Raw genomic sequence first — 12,625 nt, 5'->3', positions numbered from 1 at the left:
TCTCAGAAACTGCTTGGGTGATGTCAAAGTTTCGTTTTAGCGCCCCACGTGGCCCACATGTATAAAAATAGAATTGGGTCAAAAACGGTCCGGACCGTTTTCGGCACTTCTCGTTTGGACCCTCAAAAACGGTCCGGACCGTTTTTGGCATTCAATGTGTTAAGACCGGGAAAGAACGTCATTTTTAGATTTCTTTGGCTATTCAAAAATAGCAGATATACAAGCTACGAGCTTGTAGATCTGCTATTCGTTTTGAAAAATCGCAATTTAATTTAATATATATTTTTAAAGCGAACATTTGTAACTCAAATCTTTTGCTTCTGGGGGATTCTACAAATGTCTTCTAAATCCTAACTGCTATAATATCAGTGGTTCTCAAACTTTTCTCATGTCAAAGGACCATCCACAATGATATGTATTTGGCCGCGGACCCCCATCTCAAAATATGTTGTTCCAGGGACCCCCCAGAAGCAAATGTTTGAGTAAAGAAATTTCGCTTCAAAAAGTAGCAGATCTACAAGCTCGAAACGCGGCGCGTTTCGAGCCACGACAGACTAAATGGTACTCCACCCGACAGACTAAATGGTACTTTGTGGTCCTAAACGTATCCAACGTTTCTTTCAGGATTCCTCCGACAGTGACGGAGGAAAGAAGAAGAAGAAAGACAAGAAAAAGAAGAAGAAAAAGGACGTAGGTGTTTTTTATACAACACTCTCTCTCTCACTCCACTAAATGCATATTATTGTCGTGACTTCTCGGGACAAAACGTGACCAAACGTCAAAGGTTTGACTGGAAGGGGCGTACTCGTCCCGGGGAGCGATTATTGATTCCGTAGGAGGCGAGACACGGGCCGCAGCTTGTGATGGGGCTGAACCAGGGTTTGCGACGTCACGTGTTGTGAGCTTGTAGAGCCTTGAATCCATGGATGATTTTTGTTTTTGTGGCATTCCTAAGCCAATAATTTGATTCCCGTCTCCTACCGGCTAATGTATCCGGTAGGAGACACAAAAAGTAGATTATTTGTGTCTCCTACCGGAAACACACACAGTCAGCAAATTATTTTCTTAGGAATGTCAAAAAAAAAACAAAAAAAAAATCCATAAAATCAAGGCTTCATGGGGTGTGTAATTGATAGAAAATAAGTAATTTTTTGGGTGAACTCCTCCTTTAATGGGTTAAGTAAAACATTTGAGTACTTTGTCTGGTGGTGCCTCTTCGTGTCTCAAGTTGGCTTGAGACGATGCGCCTCCGACTGTTGGAAAAATAGTGGCGCGGGGCGGCGGCGGGACTCGATCCCATGATGGTCGGCCTCCTATGGAAACAATAATAGCGTCCCGGGGGCACTAAGTGCCGTTCTCAAACCCAAAAAAACTGCGAGCCGCCATGCAGGCGAGTGAGTTTCCCCGCCGAGCGTTGCCAAGTCCCCTTCAGCCGACTCAGCGCCGTAACTCATATCCCACCTATAGTCAACATGTGCCGTATTGCCCCCCCCCCCCTCTTCCAGTCAAATGTTTGATTTCTTGGGATGTCCGTCCCAAGAAATCACCCGTTTGACTTCCGTTTAATTAATTAATTGATTAATTAAACAAATTTAAAGGGACAGTTCACCCCCGAAATGACTATTTTCTTATTGATTATACTCACCTCAAGGAGACTTGAATTCATGGAGATTATTAATTTTTTGTCGCTTTCCTAAGCCAATAATTTGATGACCTGCGGCGGCTCCGGTAGGAGACTCCTTTGTCTCTCCTACCGGAGCTGTTAGCATCTTTCCTCTGGTCATCAAATTATTGTGTCAGGAATACGACTACGGCTTCATGGGGTGAGTAATTGATTAAAATAGCTTATTTTTTGGGGTGAACTATCCCTTTAATGAACATTACAAACAGAATGAGCGCTGTGTTGTTAACGTTGGTGTAATATTAATAATGTGACGTTGTTGTTATTCCTGTTTCCTGTCTCCAGGATTCTTGTTCTGAGGCTTCCTGTGATGAGGATGTGAAGAAGAAGAAGAAAAAGAAGAAGAAGAAGAAGGACGTGAAAGATAAGAAGAAGAAGAAAAAGAAGGACAAGAATAAGGTGAATCAGTTCAGGATCAATTAAATATTAATATATCAAATATACATTATAGTTGTGTTAACCCTTTAAGAACAGGAACGCATATGTGTGTCATTTTTAGATGTCTTTGTCTATTCAAAAATAGCAGATCTACAAGCTCATAGCGCGGCACCGAGTGCCGCGATATGAGCTTGTAGATCTGCTATTTTTGAAAAATCTTAAAAATGTGCACAAATTGAATATATATATTTGCACAAAATTTGAATATATATATGTTTTAAAGCGAAAAATGTTTTACTCCGATCTCTGCTTCTGGGGGGGTCCCTGGAACAGCATATTTTGAGATGGGGGTCCGCGGCCAAACACATATGACTTTGGGGGTCCTTGACATGGAAAAGTTGGAGCACCACTGATTTAAAAAAAAATACATTTGTAGAATATATAATTCTAAGATTTGCACACATTTTCTAGATTTTTCAAAAATAGCAGATCTACAAGCTCATAGCGCGGCACCGAGTGCCGCACTATGAGCTTGCAGATCTGCTATTTTTTGCTATTTTTGAATAGCCAAATAAATCTACAGTGACACAGATGTGTCCCCGGATTGAAGGGGTTAAAATAATATTTGACTTTCAAACATGTTCGGGACCATTTTAACGTTTACTCAGGCTTTTGTGTTTGACCACAGACACTTTTTAAGTCGCTTGATTCACTATTTTAGATATTTGATATTCACTTTCCTATACAAACCCATTGTAACTTCAAACTCTCATTTTAACCATGTTAGATTCCTTTAAAACACCCGTCCTTGGTTCTGGTGACTTTGCTTGATTGAATACTTTATTTAGAAAAGACATGGAAACAATTCAAGGTCCTTGTTGGAGTTGAATTTCACCTCATGACCCACACAAAGTACAGATACTTGTAGCACGGAGACAATAAGGAAAAACCAAACTCAGACAGGCAGCCAAGGGTATAAGGAAACATGTTTGTATTCAGATCAGAGAGATATAGAAGGTTACAGTATATCACAGGTATGGTTCCGCATCATCGGTCGCGTCTCTCCGTAGTGTAACAGAGGAAGCACGAGCTTTTAACATTGTCCAGTAACATAAACATATGACATCATAGGATGTGACATCGATGAGGTTCCGTGCGAAGGTGGACTTCTCGGATTGGATGAGAGCGATGGTTACGTCGTCGTCTGATGATGGTAGATGATGGTAGATTATGATGGAGGATGATGGTGTGACAGTTTATCTCTGGACAACAGCGTCCCCATGTCTGGGTCAACAGGTTTGACATCTCTGACCTGTCACTGGTCAGTGGAGATTTGGTTGACACTAAAGGGAGACAGCTGTAGAGAAGAGAACACCCAGATACCGTGTTCCCAAAACAAGATTGCCACAGAAAAGGCCTGCATGACTTTGACCTTGGCTGGCAGACAGAGAGACTGAGAGTACAGAGTACTTTTACCATGACTGAGGTACAGGCCCATATGGCATTATTAACACATTAACTGCCAAGACCGTAGTCCTACGGGCCGTTAAATCCAACTGTTAAGTGCCGAGACCGTAGCCCTACGGGCTGCGGTCTTTTCGCGCATGCGCGGTCCGGGTGCACTTTCGGAATTTTTTTGATCCACTTCCGTTTCCGGTTTGATGACAGGAAATAGAATTATTTGGGATCCGGTTTTCACGATCACGCCCGCCCTCGTTCTACAGACGAAACTGAAACTCAATTCTCTTCCTGTAGTTTTTTCTCCTCGCATTTCACTGTTTAACGTAATCCGCTCTAACTCAAACATGGATGCCCCGTTTGACACGTGGTTTTCACTGGGAGATACAGGGAGATCGCGCGGATGTAAACAGACTGTGTAGCGCTCAATCTTAAGGATTTTAACAAGATCTATGGCGACATGAAAAAAACAAAAAAACAACAAAAACACCTTGGCACTGGTGAGTACATTATGAGATTAGCCCTTGGCAGTGGATGTGTTAATAGGACAGTTTAACCAGGTTAAGGACCCTAGACACATTATGATAATTCAGATAAGAGTAATCAGATAAGAGTAATCAAATAACTCTATCAGTCCTCTAAACTGGATCGCTCATAAACGCACAAAGTGTTATTTAAAATGAGATCCCGTGCACTCACATCATGATGACGTTTAAGAAAACAGACAGATATACACTACTATGTAGAACGTCATACAATCAGCTTACAGGTAGCCTGGATCTCCAGGCTTTTATTGTTTAGTTTTGCTAAAAAATAAAAGCCTGGACTAGCGCGTCGGTGTACCCGATATAGGAAGTGTTTCATTTCCCCAACCAACCAGAGTGCAGTAGGCGTCGCTCGTAATGTTGTGTTGACGGACAGATCGGTGAACCAATGGGATCACACGCATTCTCTCGCCGGAGATGTTAAACCCGCCCCTCTAGGCACGAAAACAGGAGGGCTAGTGCAGCCTAGCTTACAGGTTACTGGTATGAAAAACAAGACATAATGTACAATAAACAGTTCAAGGAGGGGGATATTGTCCTTCTAATGCTTGAGGGGCAGGTTTTTTTTTTTATTACTTTTTCCATTGATTTTGTTTAATTTAATTCATTTGCTTATTGATTTGGGGAAAATTAAAGAAATTATAAAAATGGAATTAAGCAAAATAAATGAAAAAATGAATTGAAAAAACATGCCCCCCCCCTCAAGCATTAGAAGGACAATATCAGTCACCAGAACCAATTGTTTTCAATGAGTCTAAAATGGTTAAAATTGAGTTTGAACTTACAATGGGTTTGTATAGGATGGGGGCGTGTCTGATAAAATTAATATTACATATATACGTAAATACTGAATCAAGCAACTTAAAAGCTGTCTGTGGTGAAACACAGAAGCCTGAGTAGACGTTAAAATGACCCCAAACATTTGTTTAAAGTGAAATAGCCCTTTAATGCTGCTGTTGGTACGTCTATTAGGATTCAGATTGTTCCGGCAGCGATGCTGATACAAAGAAGAAGAAGAAGAAGAAGGATAAAAAGAAGAAGAAGAAGAGTAAGAAGCAGAAACAGAAGAAGGTAATGATGTGAGAAAGAAAAAAACACATTTGATGGTCTGATAAAATGGCATGGACATGAAAGAGAATTAAATATTGAACACATTGTGTGTTTGCAGGACTCTGGTTCCTGTACTGACTGTTCTAGTGGAGGAGACAAGAAGAAGAAGAAGAAGGAGAAAGAGGTGATTTTCTTTTCTACATGAAAAAAGAAAATGCTGCCCCCCCTGGCAGCTCAGGGCGCGGTCCCACCACACTTTTATTTAACCTCTGGGGTGGAATCTGCCAAAATGCTTTGTCAATGTAAATGCGTGGATTCGAGTGAAAGATGTTTAGACCATGAATCCACACATTTACATTGACAAAGCATTGTCAGATTCCGCCCCAGAGGTCAAATAAAGGTGTGGTGTGACCGTGCCCTGAGCCCATAATGACCATATGCTGTGAAATAGAAGAAAGACTACAAACACTACTACTACTGTTCATTTTGACAGCAAATTCTGACTTAGTCTTAGTCCTGTGAATAACACACCGTTTAGTTTTAGTCCTATTTTAGTCTTCTGAAATGGTTTAGTCTTAGTCTAGTCTTAGTCGACTAAATATTAAAACCTTAGTCTTTAAGTCTATTAGTCTTAAGGCGGTTACACACCGGCGAATATGCGAATATACGCAAAATTCGGACTCGTTCCGAATAATTAAATGACGCTTTTTTCGCTCCGCGAAACTGGTGTGGAAGCTTGCATTGACTTTATAAGGTTTTTTAAAAAAACGTATTATTCGCATGAAAAAAATCGCCCCGGTGTGTAAGGACCTTAAGTCAACAAAATGAACACTGTGACAAACAGACAGACAGACAGACAGACAGACAGACAGACAGGTGAATGACTGAATGTGATTGGCTCTCTGCTTTGCCTCACCAGACTCCTCCCAGCTCATCAGGAAGTGAACACGACAAAAAGAAGAGGGAGAAGAAGAAGGTACATTTGAAATATATTTAAATATGTGTCAATATGTATAACTTTACAGACATGATGTGAGCATCACTTCAGCACTATATACATTTCGGCCATTTGAAAATAGCCGACCTACAAGCTCACAATGCGTCGCATCGCAAGCTTGTAGATCGGCTATTTCAAACCTATCAAAGCCATCTTTATACTTTTTATACATTTGAAAACTTGAAATGGGACATTCTGCATAATGAGTGCATAATGACTTTTACTTTTGTACTGTAAGCACATGTTGATGCCAATACTTTTACTCAAGTACATTTTTTATTCCTGACTTTTACTTGTAAACAGAGTATTTCTATATTGCGGTATACTTTTTATTAAGTAAAACTTGTGAGTACTTTTTCCACCACTGATATTAGAACAATAACAGAAACATATGTATAATCAGGACAATAACAGAAATGTCTGTATATTAGAACAATAACATTGTTATTTTAAATGACATTGTGTCAACAGGACTGCACTGGTTCTGAAGGGGAGGGCCCGTCCAACAACAAGGTAAGATGCGCTAATCTTTTCTAATCACTGAGGAGATTGGTCTTTGGCAGGCAACAGCTAATTTCTCAAAGTTATTGTGTTAAGTAAGAAATGTGAGTCATTTTTCCACCACTGTTGAGAACCAATCAATTCATCTCAACAGGATTGTTCAGGCGGAGAGAAGAGCAGGGATCCAAAGCTGGAGTGTTCACTGCCGCCCCCTGGTGGTGAGAGCTGTCTGAGGACGGTCAGCTGTAATAGAGATCCCAGATTAAGGTCATTATAGCTTTGAACTGTTTTCATTAGTTTTAAGTTTTATTTTGTTGTGACTTTTTTGTTTTCAATTTAGTTTTGATTAGTTTTTTTAATGTGTGGGTTTGATGGCCTATTTACATTTTTGGATACATTTTTAACATGCTTAGTTTTACTTTTTTGTAATTGCTTTTATCGTTAGTTTCAGGTTTTTTTGTGAGGTAGTCGGAGGCGAGATTTTATATTCCGATCTACAAGCTCACAATTCGTCGTGATTCCTGGAAACATTTTTAAATTAGAAAAACTATTTTCCAGGCCTGGAAATGGTTTGGAATTAATCAAATGGTTTGGAAAATGTTTGGAATTAATCAAATGGTTTGGAAAATGTTTGGAATTAATCAAATGGTTTGGAAAATGTTTGGATATACATTGGCTATTGATATTGTTCATCAAAACAAGTAATTGATCAACAAGCTAACAACATGTTGCACCGTTTTCAGCTTGTAGATCTGTTCTTTTTTTGTCTTGGGGCATTGATGCTATGGCCCACTGTAGTAAGAGCCTCATTATTGCACCATATGATTCTATAGGCCTGGAAATTGGATAAAATACTATTATGGAAAAGTTTTGAGACTCAATAATGGTAAAACTGTGTGGAAACCAAAAGAAGAAGGGAAAAAAATCACTCATCCTACCTTTAATTCATTAAGACCAGGAACGCATCTGGGTCATTTTTTGATTTATTTGGCCATTCAAAAATAGCAGATCTACAAGCTCATAGCGCGGCACAGAGTGCCTCGCTATGAGCTTGTAGATCTGCTATTTTTGAAAAATCATGAAAAATCTGTGCAAATCTTTGAATATATATATATTTTTTAAAGCGAACATTTGTAACTCAAATCTTTACTTCTGGGGGATTCTACAAATATCTTCTAATACATTTTTTTTTAAACAAAACTTATAGATGATAGATAGATACTTTATTTGTCCTTGCGGAAATTCATTTTGTGCCAAGCAGTCATCAGGATACAAAAAATCACAAACACATAAACATAATTACAAAATACATACAAGTTAGAAAAGGCCACCAGTTATGATTCAAGAGGCATCACATTACATGTTATGCACAGAACTGAGATGGGGCCTGTTTGTTCAGGAGTCCTATACTTGTGGGGACAAATGATCTTGAAGCCCTAGCCTCGCAACATTGGCACTGTGTACCGTCGTCCTGGTGGTAAAAGGTGGTATTGACTGTATAACGGGTGTGTTCTATCCCTAGCAATAGCTCTCCCCTTCCTAAGCACCCGGGTCTCACACATTGCTGCCATACTCTCATGTCGTACCCCAGCTATCTTACTGGATACATTGATGATTTTATGGAGTTTGTTCTTATTAACCAATGACAACGAGCCATACCAGGAAACAAAACAGAAAGTCAGTGCACTCTCCACGAAGGATCGATGGAAGAGTACCATTACACTTTTTTCCACGTCATACTGTCTCAGTCTGCGCATAAAATGCAGCCTCTGCCGACCTTTCTTATAGATGGCATCAGTGTTGGAATTCCATGTCAGCTTGGAATCAATCGTTGTACCCAAATACTTGTGTTCCTCAACAGTCGCCACCCCATCCCCATCAATAACTATTTGCTGGTGTGCATCATTGATTGATTGATTGATTGAATATTTTATTAGGCAAACAAAAAAGTAAAACAGCACAGTTACATTTAAAATACTTTGTCTAACAGGTCCGTTCATAAAAGTCCTTGCGGACTTGTTTCCAATGAGGGCCTTGGTATTCAATTCATAGACATATAGTGGCACCACAGTTGAGCACTAGTCCTAAAATCAAATATAACCTCCTTAGTTTTCTTAATATTCAATTGATGTTGTTGTTATAATATCAGTGGTTCTCAAACTTGATCACGTCAAGGACCCCCAAAAATGATAAGTATTTGGCCACGGACCCCCATCTCAAAATATGTTGTTCCAGGGACCCCCCAGAAGCAAAGATTTGAGTTACAAATGTTCGCTTTAAAAAAAACAGCGGATCTACAAACTTGTAGATCTGCTATTTTTGAATAGCCAAAGAAATCTAAAATGACACAGATGTGTTCCCAGTCTTAATGGATTATCTATATGTTTGAAGCAGGGATCCAAAGCTGGAGTGCTCCCTGCCGCCCCCTGGTGGTGAGAGCTGCCTGGGGGGTCCCAGTAGTAGCAGCAGCAGTGGTGGGGGGGGCAGAGAGCCCAAAGCCCCCCGCACCCCCCCCGTCATCATCTCCTCCATGTCTCTGCCTTCTAAACCTGTGATACCTCCGTCCAGGTACTATGTCTGTGAAGTAACTAAGTACATTTACTCAAGTACTGTACTTAAGTACAATTTTGAGGTATTTTCAATTGTCTATACTTTTACTTCTACTCCACTACATCTCAGAGGCAAATCTTGTACTTTTACTCCACTACAATACTCCACTACAATTTGAAAACTTTAGCTACTATTACTTTGCAGATATAAATGAATACATTATGAAACATACATTAACCACTTCAGCTCTATTTTATACATAGGCTATTTGAAAATAGCCGATCTACAAGCTCACAACGCGTCGCATCGCGACGCGTTGTGAGCTTGTAGATCGGCTATTTTCAAACATTGTAGTACTTTTACTTTTGGTACTTTAAGTACATTTGGATGCCAATACTTTTGTACCTTTACTCAAGTACATTTTTAATTCCGGATGTACTTGTAACGGAGTACATTGCAGTATTGTATAATATTAATATAATATTAATATATCATAATGTAGTCTGTCAGCTCTGATCTATAATCTAATGCATACATGGGCAACTGGCGGCCCGGGGGCCACATTATTATAGTATATTATATATAGTATTAACATTCTATTGTCGTTTTTATGTCCAATGTATTTGTATCAGAAGTTCATAAAGTTAGTTAAGTATAACTAAATGTATTTGAAATTAAATAATTCCAATAAAAAAATAGCAAAAACGAAATTCTGGATTCCAATGAAAGAAATAGCAAAATAGCAGATCTACAAGCTCAAAACGCGTCGCAGTTTTGAGCTTGTAGATCTGCTATTTTTTGCTACTTTTGTGTGACATAGAATGTCGAAAAAAGTTAAAATACAGAAATACGGAGAGACAGTGTATGTAATATGTCCCTCTGGAGTGAGTGTGGAAATACAGTGGCCCTCTGCATCATCTAAGTTGATGATGGAGAGGGCCACTATATTTCTAATGCTTTCTAATCACTGTATTTATAATGCTTTCTAATCACTGTATTTCTAATGCTTTCTAATCACTGTATTTCTAATGCTTTCCCGGTTTCAATGGGTTTCTTGTAATTATTTGAACATCAATGACTTGTCCCATGACCGCACCCCCCCTCCCTCCCTCTCCCTCCCTCCCTCCACAGGTTCGAGACCGGAGCGTCCCTCAGTCCCAGAGAGGCGGGGCCTCCCCAGCGCCGGCCCCTCAGCCCCATGGAGTCCCTGATGGGCGGGGCCGGAGTGGGGGGCGGGGCCCCGCACAGGGCGGGGGGTGGGGGGGAGGCGGGGAGTCGCACCGGCAGCCACCTCACCTCCACTGACCTGCTCAGAGGTCCCAGGCCCTACCAGCAGCACTGAGCCAACAACCACACCTCTGCTCAGAGGTCCCAGGCCCTACCAGCAGCACTGAGCCAACAACCACACCTCTGCTCAGCAGTGTCCATTTAGACAGCAATTTTAGTTTTTTGAGCGGTGTAGCCGCTCCTATAAGTGGGGTTGGGACACCTCATTAGTACACCCTTCGCTGTACTGTGATTGGCTCATAATAGCACACCCCTCTACATTAGTACACCCCTAGCTGTACTATGATTGGCTGACTCTATTGGCTGACTCTATTCAGCACTGTGATTGGCTAGCGAGACACATGATGAAATTAATAACCTATATAGGACTATGCACTTAAAAAAAAACATTTTTTTTTTAAAGTGAGCTTCCATCACTGTGATGACCACACCGCTCACTCACTGGGTGTGATTTTTTTTTTGTCTTTAGTCTTTGGAATACATTTTAATTCAGTTTCAGTCATATTTTAGTCATCATTTTTGTCTAGTTTTAGTCGACTAAATATCATAACATTTTAGTCGACTAAATCTACGGTTTATTTTTCTCGACTATAATGTATTTTTGGCGGTGCCTTGATGGCGTCGTAATGGCTGATTTTACACTTGGTTGCATGCTGAAAATAGCAGATCTACAAGCTCACAACACGTCGCACTGCGACGCGTTGTGAGCTTGTAGATCTGCTATTTTCAGAGTGCAACACCTGAGCGCAAACGACACATTTTATTTGTTCAAAGAAATTGTCAATATATTTAGTCTTAGTTTTAGTCATCATAGGCTCATAGCTTAGTTTTTATTTGGTTTTTATTTTGTTTATGGTCAGTGATAAAAGGTAGTCAACATTTTTCGTCATAGTTTTTAGTCAACGAAAATAACACGGCTGCTCAGGGGTCTGAGTGCTTAAAGGGATAGTTCACCCCAAAATGACTTTTTTTTTCCTATGGATTAGTCACTCCATGGAGACTTGAAATGTCTTAGGAATGAGACAAAAACCAAAACATATCCATGAGTTTTTTCTGTCTAATGAAATTGGTTAAACTGTGTTTTAGATATTAGTTAAAAAGATTTAATTTTCTATGATTGAATGGGTGTGAAAAAGGGCTTTTGTACGATGACACTGCTGTAATAATAATTAATAATAATAAACGGGCTGCAACTATGAATTAGTTTCTAAACGATTGTCCTTTCACTTTTTCGATTAATCGAGTAATTGAGAAGCGCTTTTTTTTAAATATAATTTAGTTATTTTTTCTATATATCAACAGATCAATGAACCACTTCAGCACTATTTTATATTTAGTCGCACAATGGTGTCAATAGTAAAAATAGCCGCTCTACAAGGTCACAACGCGTCGCATCGCAACATGTTCTATAAGCTTGTAGATCAGCTATTTTACAAATAAAAACATGCCCAAAATATAGAACAGCTATATAGATTTTTATAAATAGTTTTATTAAATTATCATCCAAAATGATTACTTAGATTAACTGTTGCACGCCTTAATAACAATAATAGCTTATATAAGTGTGAATAATAACTTATAAAGCATTTTCAGAACACTGGAAGACGCTTTACAGCATTATGACATGCAGTGGTGGAAAAAGCACTCAAATTCTTTACTGAAGTAAAAGTACCAATACTGCAATATAAAAATACTCTGTTGCAAGTAAAAGTCCAGAATTAAAAAATTACTTGAGTAAAAGTACAGAAGTATTGGCATCAAAATGTACTTAAAGTACCAAAGGTAAAAGTACTAAATATTTGAAAATAGCAGATCTACAAGCTCACAACGCGTCGCGTTGTGAACTTGTAGATCTGCTATTTTCAAATAGCCTAGACGTTTTCAAGTAAATGTAGTGGAGTAAAAGTACAATATTTGCTTCTGAGATGTAATGGAGTAGAAGTAAAAGTATTGGACATTGGAAATACTCAAGCAAAGTACAAATACCTCAAAATTGTACTTAAGTACTGTACTTAAGTAAATGTACTTAGTTACTTTCCACCACTGATGACATGTACATGTGAACCACTCTGATCATGCATACAGTGGTAAAAGGAAAGGTTATTAGTGCCTCCTAGTGGCAGAGAGAGGTCATTGCCCAGGGTATTGTCTTTGATGTGTAAAGTCTATATTTTAATG

General features: G+C 39.4%; 1 protein-coding gene across 2 annotated transcripts in view; it reads left to right on the top strand.

The window, feature by feature from the left end:
- LOC308085686 (uncharacterized protein) overlaps positions 1–11,647 on the top strand; it is a 54,065-nt gene extending 42,418 nt beyond the window's left edge. Inside the window, exons 26-34 of one of the 2 annotated variants that reach the window (XM_080428941.1) lie at positions 625–690; positions 1,967–2,080; positions 5,035–5,133; positions 5,231–5,296; positions 6,032–6,088; positions 6,581–6,622; positions 6,765–6,877; positions 9,002–9,178; positions 10,292–11,647. In XM_080428941.1, coding sequence (XP_080285067.1) covers positions 625–690; positions 1,967–2,080; positions 5,035–5,133; positions 5,231–5,296; positions 6,032–6,088; positions 6,581–6,622; positions 6,765–6,877; positions 9,002–9,178; positions 10,292–10,502 — 945 coding nt within the window. In that variant the 3' untranslated portion in view covers positions 10,503–11,647. The remainder of the gene's footprint in view (positions 1–624; positions 691–1,966; positions 2,081–5,034; positions 5,134–5,230; positions 5,297–6,031; positions 6,089–6,580; positions 6,623–6,764; positions 6,878–9,001; positions 9,179–10,291) is intronic. The other variant, XM_080428942.1, reaches the window with a different exon arrangement.
- Positions 11,648–12,625: the final 978 nt, after the last annotated feature.

This window comes from Gymnoscopelus braueri (genome assembly GCF_963280865.1).
Source record: "Gymnoscopelus braueri genome assembly, chromosome: 5".
In the NCBI taxonomy this organism is placed as follows: Eukaryota; Metazoa; Chordata; class Actinopteri; order Myctophiformes; family Myctophidae; genus Gymnoscopelus; species Gymnoscopelus braueri.
Note: the sequence above shows the minus strand (reverse complement) of the source record. Positions and strands in the feature narration are given on the sequence as shown.